This window comes from Watersipora subatra, chromosome 9 (genome assembly GCF_963576615.1).
Source record: "Watersipora subatra chromosome 9, tzWatSuba1.1, whole genome shotgun sequence".
Lineage (NCBI taxonomy): Eukaryota > Metazoa > Bryozoa > Gymnolaemata > Cheilostomatida > Watersiporidae > Watersipora > Watersipora subatra.
In genome coordinates, this window is record NC_088716.1 from 50,919,771 (window position 1) to 50,933,944 (window position 14,174).

Below are 14,174 nucleotides of genomic sequence, written 5' to 3' on the forward strand. Positions count from 1 at the left end.
CAGTTGAACCACCAGACAGTTCAACTGACTGGTGGTGCCAGGATTACAATGCCCTCTGCCACCGTGCCAAGAAAGTCAAAGAGTGAATGCAGCAAGAGAGAGTCAGCACATTGCCATGGTTAGCTCAGAGACCAGATTTGAATCCCATTGGAAATCTGTGACAGCACATAACAGCTATACTAAACAAGACTAAGCCCAAGACTAAAAAAGTGCTGATGGAAAGCCTTGTGAGAGCTTGGCACAGAGTAATTGAGCGAAAAGAACCTGAAAAAGTGGTTGCATCAACACCCAACTGCTGACGTCTTGTCATAGAGAATAAAAAGTAGTACTGAGACTACCAAGCTACAGAGACCACTTCAAGTCTTCTATAAAGAACACTCATGCAGCCAACAGCTTTTTTCAGGGCCACCAACTTGTTCAAAGAGTGTTTCACCTTTGATAATTATTTGGTAGATTGTATAAATGCAAGCATTAAACAATAGAGGGCAGCCTATTGTTTTAATTATTATTTTGGCAAGTTAATAAGTAAAATAATCAGATGGAGGACATTCTCAGCATTAAAATGATACTAATATATTTGCTGTAGGCTGTAGCTATATTCTAAGCTGAATAACAACAGCTTGAAATTGTAAATATGTTGGAGGCGGCTTCATAATTTTGCAAATGACTGGAACTCTGAGTTAACTTGTTATCATACCCTGTATCATGAGAAGACAATTTCTACTTTGCTAGTTAGATTAACTTTTGAACAAAAAAAACATTCGGGTAGATTAGACTTACTTACACACAACTGAAAACTCAAGAACGGGTATAATGGGACACATACATGTATATTTTCTTTAAAGCTCCTGCAGAGCTAGTACAATTATAACCGAGTGCTTTAAAAGCAAATACAAGCAGAGGAAAAAATATCACACTTCATACGATAAGATCTCAATAATGAGAACATCATTTAGAAAAAGGCAAAACAGCGTAGCTCAGCTAGCCTATAATAATAGCATGCAGTTTTTGTACAAGAAGAATTAGTGATATACATGTATTTGTATTAAATAACTTTAAATTAAATCTACAATAAATAGTTCTACGGTTTCACTAGGTAAAATTTGACAAAAGAATTTTACTGAGATCAATTTTATCAAAAATAGTTGATGTGGGTGGGGAGGGTGGCAAGCAAAAGTGACTTGGACAAGTTCTGTGTATTATGAACTGCTCAAAATAAGATTTCAGATTAATAATAATTTTGTAAAGGCGAGCATCATATAGCATTAACTAGGTCATAGCTCACGGCCATAGAGCTAAGCCTTTCTCTCATCAAAATATTTGCTTTGAGCTAAAGTGACTGAATCTATGTCATTTCGCTGTTGAGACTGTCAGCAGTAAGGTGGCAACATCTATCTGTGCACAGCTAACTTTTTGCCCGCAGCCATCATCTGCAATAAACAACATTTTATAACGTATCATCATAATATTTACACCCTATCTTAAATATGAACGCAGCACGGTTCTCATGACTCCCCGGCTCTGATCACAATTATGCCGGCGATAGCTGCTATAACAGATGACTACTCCCACCATGATAATTCATCTATATCACTCTGACATGACTCTTATGCCTATCTGGAAACTCTATCCTAATCCTCCTAGAATTACGGCTAATCTTCGCAGGCTAAATAGATGATTTGCTGGCACAGCTAACATACATACACATTCTTCAATTGCGCATCTAGTTTATAAATAGTCTTTGCCATCTGTCAGAAACCAGTTATATTTACATTGCATGACTCCAGGAACCACCACTCCTAAATTATCCACACATTTCAAAGCAAATATTTTAAAAAGAAACGATAGAAGATTGGTTATGGAAGCTTAAATATTCTCCCACTACGACAAGTAGCACTGGCTGCCAAAGCCAGGTCATCAGAGCGTAAAGTGGTCTGATCTTTCACAAATGAAGGTCCACTAAATGCTTGACCGCCTTTTTGGCAACGAATGACTGGCATGACGCCAATTGCCTATCAAGATGATTGCTTTTTGAACATAAATATGTTATACCCTGGGAATGCATGGAAGCATAAACCAGCTTGTCAATTTATTGGATATGGCCATTATTTCTTTTGTCAGATACGATGAATAAATAGTATGAATTATATTCGCTCAAATCATACTAATAAACGTCATCCGGTGGCTTGTTTTTATAAAAAAAATGTTTTGAAATAATTTTACAAAATAATTCGCATATCGTGGAAAGTCAGTTACTGGGAAAGTATGCTTTGATTTACAAATACAGAAATGTTGGAACAGGTACTTGTTGGCCAGCAACCAAGCATCATTTTCAGTACTATATTACCTCAACGTGTTCAAGCATGGTATTTACAGCTGAAGGCACAATGAGTGAAAGCGGAATTATCTGATTGGACAGCATCACACACGCCGTATATAGCATTGTTAGTCGAATCGGTTGAAAGCAAATAAAATAAATCAACCAATCAAAATTATTTATTTAGAGCGCAAACTAATTGGGTAACTTAGAACAAAGGAAGTTCAATGGATTACGCCGGGCTGTGAGCGTACATTGATCTGTATGCATATCCTCTGTGTGTAGCCAACGCGCATCAATTTCAAATGTACAAGCATCTAACAAAGACGGCCCCTCCAATTTCAAATAATTGAAGCCAGTCGGTTGGACTCAAACAAAAGGCTAGTTTGTCTAGGGGCTTCTGTTTGTAGAGGAAGCACCCAGTGCTAGCCTAACGTGTGCAACGAGTCAGGATGCAACACAAATCAAAACAGACGCTTGAGCTCGATTCCCATGGAGAGGGAGGGCTATTTGAATTAGCCCTAATCACCGCATTTGGCACATATGTGCCATCCAGTGCATCACAAAGGTCTCTACAATTATATTAGGCCTACAGAGGCAGATGCTGTTTTTACTTTTCAGTTTTTAAATTCAGACAGATGTTGAATTGTATCTCAACCAGCCACTGTTGTATGGTAGATTAAAATCTAACCGCTCTTCCATTAGTTTCAAAGGCACTGAAAATGAATAGTCAGTTACATTTAGCTGTTTGCAATTAAATCAGATAAAATGATTGAACCGGTCTGGGTATAGCATAAGTATGTACAACTAGCTAACCGGTAGCAGCTATACGAATGGGGGGTGTTCCTTAGAGGGCTACAGGAGAATACACTGATCACATAGCATTGACCTACTCTAGCATTAGAACGCAAGGTTTCACTGATAGCCTGAAAGGTTTCACTGAAAGCCGTTATCTCTACGCATCTCACCAACTAGTTCAGTCCTATAGCTTTATGGTAACAATTCTACTATCAAGGTCTCATCTAGGGTTAGCGTAATTATAACTGACAGCCCACTTGTGATAGAATCCAAGTGTATGTAATATGGGTCAGAGATATCAGAGCTCGGATGGGTACACATTGTGTTCCCTGTCTGAGTTCTGCTTATAGAAGATTGAGACAAGCAAACGGCAGGGTTGGTTGTGAGCGGTAAACGCACCTTGCTAACTTGGCGCCTTTTATCAACTATTATAAAATACAGCTTATATATATAGGTAGACTATAAAATGCAGGACATTTTTCTTGCTATGTTATCACTCACTGCCTTTTTAAAAGCTATTTCAAAGAGCGTTGCATCAGAATGGCTGTCTGTACAAAAAGCAACCTAGAAACAAAAACTAATTATTCTAATGAAAACGGAAAGGTTAAAACAGGAAACATGACTATTAAATTACCTTCCATTGTTATCACAGATATTCCTTCATTTCTCACAATTGGGTTGGGAAGTTGAGTTAAATAAAGATCGAGGAATAATGTCGTTATCTCGGTCCTGACTTTTCCTTGGTTCCTTCGTTTTGGACCCACTGATACTGGTTGACGGTGAAGCTCGCCGTTTCATTTGTCTGAAGAATTCTGAAATTATTAAAGTTGCCATTAGCTACATAGAAAACCTGAACAAGTAATAAAGCAGCTGCACCAGCTAGCAGTTATGAGTGTCACTAGCTGCTCAAAACCATCCCAGCTGCCAGCAATCAATATTGATATTGATCTGATAACAGCCTAGTAAGTGCAGCAGTTAGTTGAACTATACCAAGCTTCGGTCAGGGTTTCCACAATGAAAACAGCCATCAATGTGACAACGGATGCAAGGATCCGCTTCCTGTAATTCCTACAAAAACAACTTTTGCAGATGAGCATAGCAGGTTTCTGCTTTTTGCAATATTATGAAAAACAACAGTGCCCACAGGAAATGTTCTAACGTTAATATTTTTGTGCACAAAACAAAAAATGGTAATATACCAAAAGGATTGTAAAACTGCATAAATATATGCACCACATCTGAGCGCATCCATGCCAATTGGTCGCCAGCAACTAGAGGAATTTACAACTGTGCACATGTGGTTATGTAATATTGATGGTCGGTCTCAGTCAGTGACACCTGCGCGAGTCTGTCGCTCGTCAATTACATAATGAAACATCCAGACAGACATATTTGAGTGTAGCTATTAGTCTAGTTGGCTGACTGCAATGTGAGAGCCTATGGAACAGACGCATTGAAAGCCTTAAAAAATTGGTAAGCAAAGAAAACTTGCTAGACCAAACAAAATAGCTAGATTGACAGGTAATGCTCTTCAGACTCATCTTAATACATGAAATCACTTGTAACAAGCTTATTGAAAAAAATATTTAAGGTTTTAAATGGGTTTTAAAGGTTCCAACTTTTAAAAGCTAATTACAATGCAGCCGAATTTTCAAAAATTTTTAACATCAAATAAGAGTTTCGCCGCCCACACGAAGGCATATATGGCCCTATTGTTTCGAGTGACAATGAGTAGCTTGGGTAGGCACAGAGCCAATAGCCTCGGTTAAAAGTGACAATATTTGCTAAGATAACAAGCCTTTGCTAATGTTATAACAGTTGGCAAACAGTATACTGATTTGTGGGAAATTCAAATAAATTTAAATGTGGTCAATTACATAGTCATTAGCAAACAGTACCAGTGATTAGGTAAGCGAGCAAAGCTTTTGTTAAAGCTAACGAACGATCTCTTACGAAGAATTTCTTTATAAGAATATTTCTCAGAAAAACTGATGCCAACACACCAAGAAAGCAAAACTGATCAATGTAACGCGGTTCATCTATCCAGAAGTAAGCTGTATGACATACGATGAGATACCAACCTGGAAGGCGTCTCTGTGTGGCTGGACTATCAAAAACTGTGCTGGTTACATAGGTTCTTAGAGGCGGACTCGCGGTGGATGATGTTGGTGAATTCAGAGAACAGTCGCTTTCTGACTCGCTGCTTCTATCGATTGATTCACATCCGCTACCTTCACAACCAGTGCTTTCTGGCGTACTAGTGTTTACGCCAAGTTCCCACTTGTATCTACCACCAGGCAAAGGGATGTCGCGTGTGAAGTCATAGTTCCAACGCAATCGATCAGCCTTCTGTATTTCTTTCATTTCTTTTTTTAGGTCACTTTGTAGATGATCTTCTGTTTTTGGCTCTTCATCAAACAGACGTTTTTTTAGTCCAGCAGACGGTTTTATGTCCATTTTATTTGTTTGTCTCCAGTTTTCCATGGCTCGTATATCCAGCATTGTACCTCACAACTAGTAATCTACCGGCTACGTCTATGCGGATAAGAGATCTAATAGCTTATGCCCTCTTCTGCTGGCAACCAGTGCATTTCTTGGCCAAGCGCCCTAATAACAGATGAGGAACATTTAATCTCATTGGTCAATCAATGTTTGGGGGCGTGTCTATTTTTGAGTCTCTCACTCGACGCTGATGGCATTATCACTCCCATTTCAAAGATAGCGCGCTATCCAATTTCTTCGACAGTATGTGTTTAGATTATTGGATTTGTTGTATAACCATACAGCCATTGATATTGTTGGACAGAAAACAATAGAATAACAATGCATTAAGCTCTCTTTCCAACTGGCTCTCTCAGAAATAATAGGATAGCGTCTTTTCTTACATTCAAGAAAAGTTTTTGAACTAATCAGAAAGTTGCAACTGGTGTCAGTTAGATAATTTCAATCTTATATTGATAGTGCCGGTACTTACTACACTGTTATTCACCACCCTACACACCAAATATGAGATGATTTACTAAATTAGCAAAATATTGTGAATGACGGGATTTGTCTATACAATTAGTAAGCAAACTATTAATATCATGAAGGCCCTAGATTGTCGCCGCGCCTTAGGCTGAGTTCTGTATGCAGGTAAAGGTTTGGGTAGGGTCGCTACTTTTACAGTCTTTTCCACATAACACAACCGTGAACCCTAACAAAGGTCTTCAACATTTTATATTGTGGCTACCAGTGAAAGGTTAGTAAAACTTGGACATGAGCCTAAATTATTATTTTTAAAAAATAGAATTTTATTAGCTATACCAGTAGGTTGCCTTTAGTTGCTCAATCGTTGTCTGACTTTCCAAACGCTTCTGTGATATATGCAAATTTTTATACTCTAGTCTCAAAATGATATTTCAATATTTGTGTCAAGTTTGACAGTAAAAACATTTTGACTGAAAAGTGCATCAAATGTTGATGTATTAATCAAAAAACCGTGAATATTCAGTTAGATGAGTAGATATTTAGGGGTTTGCTAGCTTTTTGTTTTACATGCAAATATTTTTACTCTCAACCCAAACTGATTAAAACTTTTGACTGAGTTTAAAATTGAAATTATGTTGAGTAGGCCTGAAAACTCCAAAAAACAAATACAATTTTCCTCGTTACATGAGTAGATTTGGGATGTTTTTTATTTCTTTATCACACCCAACATTATATCTTTAGAAACATCAGTAGGTGGAACAGCTGTTATAGTAAATTTATATCATTGCGAATAACTTGTAGGCTGCACATTTAACTGAATGAATTCATAAATTCGAAAGAGAACATCTCTGTCTGTATATTAATTAGAAAGCAGTTTTTTAAAAAAACTTCTTCGCACATAACGGACTCTAATCTGGATTGTCTCCATATCTTAGCTCTAGCTTTCCCATACCTCAATTCTGAACTTTCCACACTTCAGCCTTGAGCCCTTCACACCTCAGCAATGAGCTCCCCACACTTCATCTATGAGTTTTTCATCACTATGTTTCTAATACACAGTTTATTCACAAGTTTGCGTCATCCGCATCGTATAAATTGCAAAAACTCGACAAATTTCACTCCGCAAGTTACCAACAGATGTTTATCAATGTTTCATGCTTGCAAAAGATGGAAATGTCACTTGCGAATGCCGTGCAAGCTATTCCGCTTTAAACATTTTCCATATATCAGTAGTTACTACTTTGAAAGCGAGCTGCTAAGCGAGACAGGAGTGTGCCGTTATGACCTCTGGCGTAGAAATCCTTATCTCTTTTAGCAAAGTGCTCACGTTAATCCACAACATGTGAATGTCTATTGAAATACTTAATACACGGTAACTCAATGTGTGCACAACTCCAAATCGGCATCATCCGCACAATGAGACCATAGTACATATTTCAGCAATGAGCTCTTCATACCTTAGCAATGAGCTCTCCATACCTTAGCAATGAGCTCTTCATACCTTAGCAATGAGCTCTCCATACCTTAGCAATGAGCTCTTCATACCTTAGCAATGAGCTCTCCATACCTTAGCAATGAGCTCTCCATACCTCCGTTTTCTTACCGTCACATATCAACTACAATCTATAATGAAGCATTTATGAACTGTTCAAACACAGCTGCCATGACCATATTTGATGTCTAGGAAGAGAAAGTCTGACAATATTCTAATGGTTGTTTGTAAATTGTAACTCGCCTTGTCACATCATTAGCTGATAAAAAACACAAAGCAGTTGACTCAAAAACGCTAATATAGGCACCTGCTTACTCGAGAGCAATAGTTGTTAACCTTGTTGGACATACTGAACCCCATCAGTTTCACATGATCTTCACTGAACCCTTCTTTATTAAAAATGGATGAATGCTCGGCACTACACGGGTTATAAAAACCTTTTGCACAGAAAATTAATGTTTAATCAACATATACAACGCTTACCATTCTAACTTTTAAAGGATGGTGTTCGTTTATTTTTGTGAGTGTTCAGCCAATACATAATTACAATATTCGAAAGCTCAAGGCACAGATAAAACAGATTATTGAAAAACATTTCTTACTTCTTACGCTAACCATTTGCTCAGGATTTAGAATAGCTTATAAGTTATAAAGAGTGGCAGGTAATGTAGTTGCCATTGGCTAAGTTTCTTTGCTCGATGAATTTTAGTAATTTAAGCTAGTCTAAATCTTTACTATAATAAAAGCTGTGTCCGTCTATCCTTCTGGGCATTAAGAAAAAACATCACACCCCACGGGAATCACACCCATACATTTGGGTGCACCGATGTTAAGCAAAGTTCACTACCATTAAACTATGCAGCCACCTTGTTACCTTTCAGAATAGGTGTGCAAATAACTATTACACATGATGATCTCTCGCTGTGCATCGGTCTGCAAGCGTCGTTTTTGGAGAAGTCTGGGCACGTGTTTTTGTTTCTAGTGGTTTGCTTCTAGTAGTTCAAGCGTACATATTTTAACCAATCGCTATAAACTGAGCATACGACAGACAGACAGACAAACACACAAACACTTAAATTTATAAACATAGATAAAAGATAAAATATGATTTTTTTCACCTTCATTGTGAATTGCACATGAACTGTGCATTAATATCCATATGTGCAAAAAACGAAACCGATACAATGTCTAACTTACACCATATTACATATCTATAAACCTCAGTGTTCGTTGTTTGTTGGTCCGCCGTTTGTGTGTCCAGTCATAGCGATTAAGTCATGGAAACGAAACATCCACTTTGCTCTAGAATTGAACTATGAATCTCCAGTTCTGCAGACAGGCGTACTATCCACTGCCCTAAATGTCTAACTGGCACTACTATAAAATACTTGTGCACATACTTATGTGCCTGACAATCTTAAATGCTGATTGGTTAAAGTAGCAAGCTTCACGCTTCAGCTAGCATGCTTGAAGATCATGATTGCGTGAGAGATTATGACACAATATTTTTTCCTATCAGTAACTTCAGAGAGACAGTCGCTGCTTTTATTGTAGTAGGCCTAAAGAGCTAAAAAGTTTAGACTAGCTCAAGTTACTCTAATTAATTCTTATTTATTATTATTTTCATTAAATTATTAAAAGTAAGACCTAGTAATTATGAACCCTAATTGTATTGCCAGTAGAATTTTTACAAATGGCTACAGTGCAAGTGAACGAAACAGTTATAACACGTTGACGATTGGATAGTTGGCTATCCGCAATATTGACATCAATTCATGCTTTTATTAACCTGTTCATCTGCTCCCGGGCAAACATTCTGTTTAGATTACTCCACATTAACATAAGTGATATGTATTTAGATCACAGGCTTGCGCTGACATTTTTCGTAATGACTGACCCTAGCCATGTGCTCAGAGGCAAAAGGCGCAAACGCGATAAATTTTTGCATTTTTATAATTACCAGTATTTTGTTTTTTGAAACCTACAGAGACCAAATTTCTCAAGGAAACATACGGCAAAATAATAAAGGACTGTTAGAAACCCAATTACTTCGTACTCTAGTTACAAGACATGAGTCACTAACAAAACATAAGCTAACTGTCTGACTGGCATAGTGCCATTTTGATTGTGAAAATCAAGTTCGATACTTTTAGCTTCCTTTCTATCATAACAACATGAAGTTGATATTTGTAGTATCGCTATTAGCTATCATATTTTAGATGTGTCAATTATTGGTTGCAAGCGGACATGCGGACATACGGACATACGATCATCGACAACACGACCTAATCGACTAAAGAGCAGAGGCACACACTACTTTTCTCATGTGAAATTGCACACTATTGCTATCCTATATTGGGTGTGATCCAGGTGGTTGCTCAATCCAGGAGTGTTCCAAATAAACTCGCTTCTCTGATGCATTCAGTGGCTGGTACCGATCTGGCTCCTCCCCAGCGAGCCATGAAACAATGGTAAACACTCCAAAGGCAAGATCGCATGAAAAGGTAATGTAAGTGATCACATCACCTCTGCTGCTTCTTGCAAATATATTGGACATATAGGAACAATATACAGTAGACGCTCCTACGTTGTAAATATTCCTTTTCGAGCACGTTTACGTTATAGGGAGTTTACTATATACAAAGAGTAAAGTACATGTAATTCAAGCATGCCTAATTCGTTCCAAGATCTTCCCTTTGACCATTCCAATAGGAAAAACTAAACTTAGTGTTTTGATTTAATGATTGTACACTAACTGTGGTATTACTGGTTTGTATCGACAACTTTTCTCTCTTTCTCATCATTTTCACTTGTTTTATTATAATAGTTCATGATTAAAATAATTTTACCTCAAGTTAAAAGAAGCGCACACAGTCAATGTCATTTTAAGTCAATGTTTAGGTGTTTCTGAATAGTCATGCTGTTACATATTCTCTTTGCTCTATCGACACACATGACGATCTCTCATGACCACTACACTGCAAGGTGCACATAACAGATATAACATAACAGATATATATAACAGATATACCTTATACATTGTACATGTATATTGTTTTTCTCCCAACTGCGACAAGAGAGAAAAGGCTAGTTTTAATGCTAACTATGGGACTATTGTTATTCAAACCAATTTTGAGAACTTACATTGACTTGACTCTTTATGTTATATGGAATTTCTTATGTAATACAAAGCAAAAACTTTACACAAATTATTTATGTTGTGGAATTTACGATATAGGAAGTTTACGTTGTAGGAGTGTCTACGGTAGCGTACATGTAGGACACTTTAGGACACACTTCATACTGTGAAAGAAAGGAAATGGGTATGGTTTGAGCATGATAGCAGAATGATAAGATAACCGATGGACCATCAAGATTACAGATTGGACACCAAAATATGGAAAGTGGACAAGTGGAAGGCCTAACAAAGTATGGAAAGAGGTAAACTAGTTTTGGAAAAAAACAACCTAAAAAAGAGAAGCGGAAGACAGCTTGTATTGGTAGGAAAATCCTGAGGTCTTTGGTCAACAGCGAATATACGGGCGGAACATGATGATGATGAGGATGATGATAATAATAGGGAGAACTTTGAATTAGAATTCTCCATATAAAAACAACCAAACAAAAGTTTAATTAAATCTATCAACTATTTTGGAAAGATGATACAGAGGACCAAACCATGATGTCCACTAAAATGACCTCACATGTTGTAATGAATTTTTTTAATCTGTATATTTTTTCAGTTCTCTTGATAGGGAGCGGTGTGGCAACTTATCGACGAACTGGTTAGGGGTGCTTGGGCTATTCTAATCAGGCTATCGGTTTACCACAAGCTTTTTCTTCTATTGCCATTCAAGTAAGACCTGTAAAGCATATATCCTCTGCAGATTACTCTAAATCTGTTCTGCAGATTTCTTAGTTGGTTAATTTAGCTTTGCATCTGCTTAAAATTACTTTTTTACTCTGTAGGAAAATTGATCAGACAGATGTGCGTCTGTTTTATTTTGTTTTGTAGCTTGGCACCAACTGTGATTGTGATCTTATGAGCAATGTGAGTGTGCCCTCAAACATGATATGATTTGTGTGGGTGTGAAAGCCGCCCCAATAAACTAGTCTTGTTAATTAGTTTCACAACTAAAGATAAACTATAGTAAGAGTTTTTAATCGAGCTCCTATTTCATTTCCTCACTTGCGTGATTTAATTTGTCACTTTTAACAAACACACATATATGAAGTGCTTCTAGAAAGTTTGTAAATCAGATGTAAGGTAAATCATAGAGCCTTGCAGGTCAAACCAGTTTTGCAACAAACCTTTTCTGTTAAGACATTGCATATACGATTGCATCTCCATAATGACTCGTCATAAAATTGTCACATTTAATCATTAATATTATATAAAAATCAATTTTAATAAATTTCTATTGACTGTTGAAAAAAATAATTTATTTTTGATGCGCTGAGCTAAGTTGAAAAACAAATTTACTTTTGCTGAGCCCGCCCACTTTTGCTGAGCCCCCCACTTTTGCTGAGCCCGCCCATTTTTTATCATTATGTTGTATTTCAAGCAACTTCTTCACTGCCTTGAGTTAGTGAAGACTAAAGCCTGGTTCCCATATACATCGCAAAGCACCGGCGACAGCACCGCAGGCTATTAGCTGTGAAATGGGAACCTACTCGCTGGGTACCGCCGAGGACCGTCGATAGTTGCCAGCGGAAACGAAATCCTTTGTTTTTTGGGACGTCGTTTCATCGTTGTCGGCCATCTTTATAGACAATTTTATCGTTAAAAACACAAAGGTTTTGCAATAAATGTTTGAAACCGATGCTTTTGTTTGCAATTTTTTATTATAGTATCAAAACAACAACAAAAATTACTATTAAATAAAAGAAAAACGATCGTTTTCTACAAGTATGGCGGCTTTTTCGTGAATGCGCGCATGTGCAAACGGCTTGATGACATACAAAAAACGATGGATAGTTTAGCGCTGCTTAAATTTCGCAAAAGACCGCAGGCAAAACCTTCCCGAAATGCACTGTACAAGTGAAGGTCACCATTATAGAAATGGTATGGCGAGCGAACATTTTATTTGATTACGCGTTTATGTTTAGCGATGCAGCTTTCTATGTGAACAGATGCCGCCGAGCTTAGCGTCACAAGCGTTTTGCTGCGCAAGTTACCGACGGAGTCTCGCAATCGATATAGGAACTAGGGTTTACAGTAAGCCTGGCAATGCCCGGGATTTCTGTCATTTCCAATCTGATAGCCTGCAGATAGGTGATTACGAGGCTGGTTTTCACGAACCAGATGGAGTTTTGAAACCAAATATTTCAGTTTCGAACAAAGTCGTTCAAAAAAATGTGGAAACGTATCGTAAACATTTATCCTGACTCATAGGTAGCTTAGTGTAAATGGAAATGAAGGAAGTTGGGCAAATCTGACCAATGAGAGACCTGTCTGGTTAAGGTCGGCATCGATGAGTCCGCATGACAAGAGTGACCTGAGAGAATGGAACTGCTTAGCCTAGAAAATTATTCCTCATCTATTTTGGCCTATCAAAACAAGATTCCATGCTCCGAGTTGGATTGTGAGACTTAGAGGTGTATGGAATATGGATGGAATAACTGGGAGTGGTTAACAATTAGCCATTGTCCTTGAACAATGTTCTACTTATCAATTTCGCTAAAACGTAAAATAGCTATATTTGCCTGTTGGCCCATGGCACTTCAGAAGGCCAAGCTTTTCCAGTTAGATTCATGATGCATCAGTCTAAGCGTTGATTAACACCAAAGTATAGTTCAACCTCGACATGCGAATCTTTGACAGATATTTGTCTCAACTTATGACATAATTTCCAGCTTACATCCGAAATTTCTCAAAAGTGTTGTGAGTAAAACGTTAAAGGTTGACTTGCAACAAAATTCCCATTACAGTTATTTGATATCAAAAGATTCACCTTGTCTTACTCTGTTGTATTGTAGGTGCCAAATATGTGGGAATGTGATTACAAGCTCTTAAAAGCTAAAAAACGAACAGTTAATTGCAGCCACACGAGACTGCCGTAGTTTGGATTCTTTTTCCAAAATGGCTCAAATGTGACGTAGTTGTAGTAGATGGTTTCTGTTTACACTTTCATGCAACCTTATTCGTCGAAATATTTTCACAAATATACTTCACGCATTCAATAAAACTATGTCTATTGTTCTTACGCGTCTGTTTTACCGTCATTGTAATGCTGTCCCTTTTAGCAGTGATATTTTATAACTTACCGTAAAAATTCATTTAATTTTTTAACCTTACCTCGAAGGAGTACATATCATTGTTTGATAATCAAGATGAGCCTGTTGGTCACCTGTGATAATCAAAAAGTGTTGCAAAAATTATTTGCGAAGTTTTGGGTCACATGATCAGATTACGACTGGACGATTAGATCAAGCCGAAACAAAACTGTAAAGTAGCAAGCATCTATATGTGATACGGGGTCTTTGGTAAAACCCGAAGTGTTTGTCATAAACTAGTGCTACGTTAAGTTTTATATTGAGCTTTTTATTGGCCTTTCTATTCACGTGAGAACATCACGTGACAAGACAATAACCAAA

General features: G+C 37.4%; 1 protein-coding gene across 1 annotated transcript; it reads right to left on the reverse strand.

The window, feature by feature from the left end:
* Positions 1-811: 811 nt before the first annotated feature.
* Positions 812-5,686, reverse strand: LOC137404001 (cyclin-dependent kinase inhibitor 1B-like). The gene is made up of 3 exons (XM_068090157.1): positions 5,197-5,686; positions 3,750-3,927; positions 812-1,430 (listed from the first exon to the last, which is right to left on the reverse strand). The coding sequence occupies exons 1-2, from the start codon at positions 5,615-5,617 to the stop codon at positions 3,776-3,778; spliced, it is 573 nt and encodes a 190-aa protein (XP_067946258.1). The 5' UTR covers positions 5,618-5,686; the 3' UTR covers positions 812-1,430; positions 3,750-3,775.
* Between the last annotated feature and the right edge of the window lie 8,488 nt (positions 5,687-14,174).

Coding starts and splice junctions, on each gene's coding strand:
- LOC137404001 (XM_068090157.1), bottom strand. CDS start 5,617: ATGCTGGATATACGAGCCATGGAAAACTGGAGACAAACAAATAAAATG. Junction 3,928..5,196: donor CACACAGAGACGCCTTCCAG/GTTGGTATCTCA, acceptor TAATAATTTCAG/AATTCTTCAGACAAATGAAA.